Source organism: Nyctereutes procyonoides, unplaced genomic scaffold, assembly GCF_905146905.1.
Source record: "Nyctereutes procyonoides isolate TBG_1078 unplaced genomic scaffold, NYPRO_anot_genome, whole genome shotgun sequence".
Lineage (NCBI taxonomy): Eukaryota > Metazoa > Chordata > Mammalia > Carnivora > Canidae > Nyctereutes > Nyctereutes procyonoides.
This window is the reverse complement of record NW_026575019.1, coordinates 508,008-512,123: the sequence shown is the minus strand read 5'-3', so window position 1 is coordinate 512,123 and position 4,116 is coordinate 508,008. Positions and strand designations below refer to the sequence as shown.

Below are 4,116 nucleotides of genomic sequence, written 5' to 3'. Positions count from 1 at the left end.
CATGTATTTCACAATATCATTTTCAATGATTTCCATTTTTTATATTTTTAAAGTTTTAATTATTTAAGTGATCTTTACACCCAATTTTGGGCTTAACTTCATGAACCTGAGATCAAGAGTTGAATGTTTTACTGACTGAGCCAACTAGGCATATATCAATAATTAGTATTTTGAAACATGGCTGGAAATGCATTCTAAATTGTTCATTTTAGTTGATTTCTCAAATTTCTTGCATGTATCTGAACAAGAGAAATCTTTTTTGAGCTAGAACCTTCCTGAAAGCTTTCTTCACCTCTTTGTTTCTCAGGGTGTAAATGAGAGGATTTACCAATGGAGTGACCACACAGTAGAACACTGAGATTAATTTACCAATAGTGAAGTTGTACTTGGCTGGAGGGCGAACATAAGCAAAGATAATGGTGCCATAATAGATAGAGACCACAGTGAGGTGGGAGGTGCAAGTGGATAATGCTTTCTTCCAAGCCTCACGGGAAGGCAGTCTCATTACTGTGACTATGATGTATCCATAGGAAGACATAGTGAGAAGGAAAGAACTTAGAATCACAACAGAGCTACATGTGTAGCTCAAGGCCTCTGCCAAAAAATGTATCTGAGCAGGAGAGTTTGAAAATGGGGTCTGAGTCACAAAAGAAATGGTTAATCTTCTGAGGCCCACAAAAGTTTAGATGTGAGATGAGTATAGTAGACAGGAGAGGGGAAGTGAATCCCCCAATCCAAGATCCAGCTGAAAACCACAGACAGATAAGGATACTCATGAGGAGTGAATAATGGAGAGGACTGCAGATGGCCAGGTACCGATCATAGGCCATCACCGCCAGCAGGATGCACTCTGTAGCTCCCATGTAGAAAAAGAAGTAGTACTGGGTGATACAACCAGAAACAGAGATGGTAACAGCCTGTGAGAGGCAGGTGTCCAGTAATTTAGGCACCGTGGCTGTGGTGTACCAGATCTCCAGGAATGACAAATTTCCTAAGAAAATGTACATGGGCGTTTGGAGTGTGGAATCTAACACAACAATGAAGATGATAAGAATGTTTCCCATGAGGGAGAGCAGATATACAATAAGAAATATCACAAACAAGGTGATCCGCAGATGTAGAACACCAGGAAACCCAAGAAAAATAAACTCTGTCACTCTTGTTTGGTTTGTTATATCCATAGCTCATCATCTCTGATCTAGAATAAATCAGCAAAGCCCAGAAGATAATATATGAACATGAAGCCAAATTAGAACATTTTTGTAGTTATTTATTTTATGATGATTAGGAACCATAGTAGCAATAAAAGTGAATGGCTAAAATATAATTGGTATCTTTATAAAAATTTTTTCATGGATTAACTCACTTGGTTTAGAAAACACATCTCCATTGTATTCTATTTTTGTAAGCGTCAATGCAGGGCTTGAACTCAGTATCCTGAGATCAAGACCCACGATGAGATTGGGTGCCCCTAAATATTCTATTAACTTACATTTTATAAATGATGAAACTAAAGGGACAAATAATCTCCCCACAGTTACATCATATCACTTGAACTGGTGGGATAAAATTTAAGCTCAGCCATGTTGATTCAAATGACAAAAGCCAATAGATACAATGTGGTTATGGAATTGTTTATCACTAGAGAATTTACAAATAGAAACATGGTGAAGAAATTTTAAGACAATGCAGATCAGCTACCATTAGGTCCTTGGGGAAGGTGGGTTGTGTCCGAGAATAGAAAGTATAATAATTACTTGCTGTATCAAGATGAATATTGCCTATGATTTTATCTTAAAAATTTCCAATTTATTCCATCACTTAATGTTGGTAAGAGGATGGTATGTGAATAAGCTTTGTCTCCAGAAAACAAAACAAAGGGTCAGATTCAAATTTATAAAAAATATATTTTTATAAATATTTTAAACCTTTCTTAATTTTTGGTTTGCTTGTTTTTAGAATAGACATATCCATATATTTTCCTACATTTGTTAGAAAAAGTCAAACAAATACATTTTAAAATATCCATTCATCCATAGACAAGTTATGGAAAGAGCCAAGATGTCCATTGACAGATTAATATATTAAGAAGATCTGGTGTACAGATGCCTGGGTGGCTTAGCGGTTGAGTGTGTCTGCCTTTGGATCAGGGCATGATGCTGGAGTCCCAGGATCAAGTCCCTCATTGGACTCCTTGCAGGAAGCCTGCTTCTCCCTCTGCCTGTGTCTCTGCCTCTCTGTCTGTCTGTCTCCCATAAATAAATAAATAAAATCTTGAAAAAAATAAGATGTGTTGTATATATACAATGGAATATTACTAGCAATCAGAAGGGATAAATACCATTTACATCGACTTGAATGGAACTATAGGGTATTATGCTGAGTGAAATAAGTCAGTCATGGAAAGACAATTATCATATGGTGTCACTCATATGTGGAATATAAGAAAAAGTGCAGAAGATCATAGGATAAAGGAGGGAAAATTGAATGGGAAGTCATCAGAGTCATCATATATACTATTAACTGTAGGAAACAAACTGAGGATTGAAGGAGAGGGGATGGATATGGAGATGGGGCAACTGGGTGATGGGCACTAAGGAGGGCATGTGGTGTGATGAGCACTGGGCATTATATGCAACTGATAAATCATTGACCACTACATCTGAAACTAAGTATGTACATTATGTTAGCTAATTGAAAACCAGAGAGGGTGACAAAACATGAGAGACTCCTAACTCTGGGAAATGAATAAGGGGTAGTGTAAGAGGAGGTGGGCAGAGGAATGGGGTGACTGGATGATGGACACTGAGGGGGACACTTGACCACTTGATGGGATGAGCACTGGGTGTTTATACTATACATTGTCAAATTGAACTCCAATAAAAATATATACAAAAAAAATTTTAGGGGACCCCTGGGTGGCTCATAAATAAATAAATAAATAAATATTTGAATAAAATCTCAATAATAAGTAAAATCTTTAAAAAAAAGTTTAAATCCATTTAGCTATCAATAGACTCTGAGGTTTTTTCCATATCTTGGATATTGAGAAAAACACAACAGGAGATCTATTTACATTCCAAATATTAAAGTGCACAGTAGAGTATTGATAACTATAGTTACATTCTTATGAAAATGAGAAAAAAAGTCAGAAATTTTGTCTTTAAAAAAGATTTCTAATGGATGTATTTATGTGTATGACTGTTTTAATGCCAAAACATCAAAATAAGCATAGCAGAAAAGATAAAATTTTAGTAACATAATGAAAACTTTCTTATATATGTAAATAATGTTTTTTTTTAGTAATATTCCATTAGAAACGACAAATACCCACCATTTGCTTCAACGTGGATGGAACTGGAGGGTATTATGCTGAGTGAAGTAAGTCAATCGGAGAAGGACAAACAGTGTATGTTCTCATTCATTTGGGGAATATGAATAATAGTGAAAGGGAATATAAGGGAAGGGAGAAGAAATGTGTGGGAAATATCAGAAAGAGAGACAGAACATAAAGACTTCTAACTCTGGGAAATGAACTAGGGGTGGTGGAAGGGGAGGAGGGCGGGGGGTGGGGGTGAATGGGTGACGGGCACTGAGGGGAGCACTTGACGGGATGAGCACTGGGTGTTATTCTGTATGTTGGTAAATTGAACACCAATAAAAATTAATTTATTAAAAATAAATAAATAAATAAATAAATAATGGTTTTTTTTTAGTTTTTAAAAAGTAACCTGATATAAAATTACAGGCCTGGTATTCCCTATATAACAATTTAAGAAGTTGAGTTCAGCCTGAATGCAATTGTGTCCTTGTGTATGTGTTACTATGTTAAACTTGTATGTGGTCTAAGAAACATAAGCCCAATTAAAACTATATAAAGGTTTTATGTCATATCATTAATAGTGCATGTGGAGCACTTCTGATACAGTTGAGATTTTTCTGAGGATACACCTCATAGAAATTACTAGTTAGATATGGTTAAAGAGTCAAATTATGTTCCTATGATCAGGAGACTACATTGTCCCACCACACCAACTTGTAGATTTTTTTTAATAATAAATTTATTTTTTATTGGTGTTCAATTTGCCAACATACCAACTTGTAGATTTTAATCTC

At 35.5% G+C, this 4,116-nt stretch overlaps 1 protein-coding gene across 1 annotated transcript; it reads right to left on the bottom strand.

Annotated features, from left to right (window-relative positions):
- Window positions 1-220: 220 nt before the first annotated feature.
- On the bottom strand, window positions 221-1,181 carry LOC129521150 (olfactory receptor 6F1-like). The gene is given in 2 exon segments (XM_055342442.1): window positions 221-604; window positions 606-1,181. Coding segments are annotated over 2 exon segments (960 nt in total).
- Window positions 1,182-4,116: the final 2,935 nt, after the last annotated feature.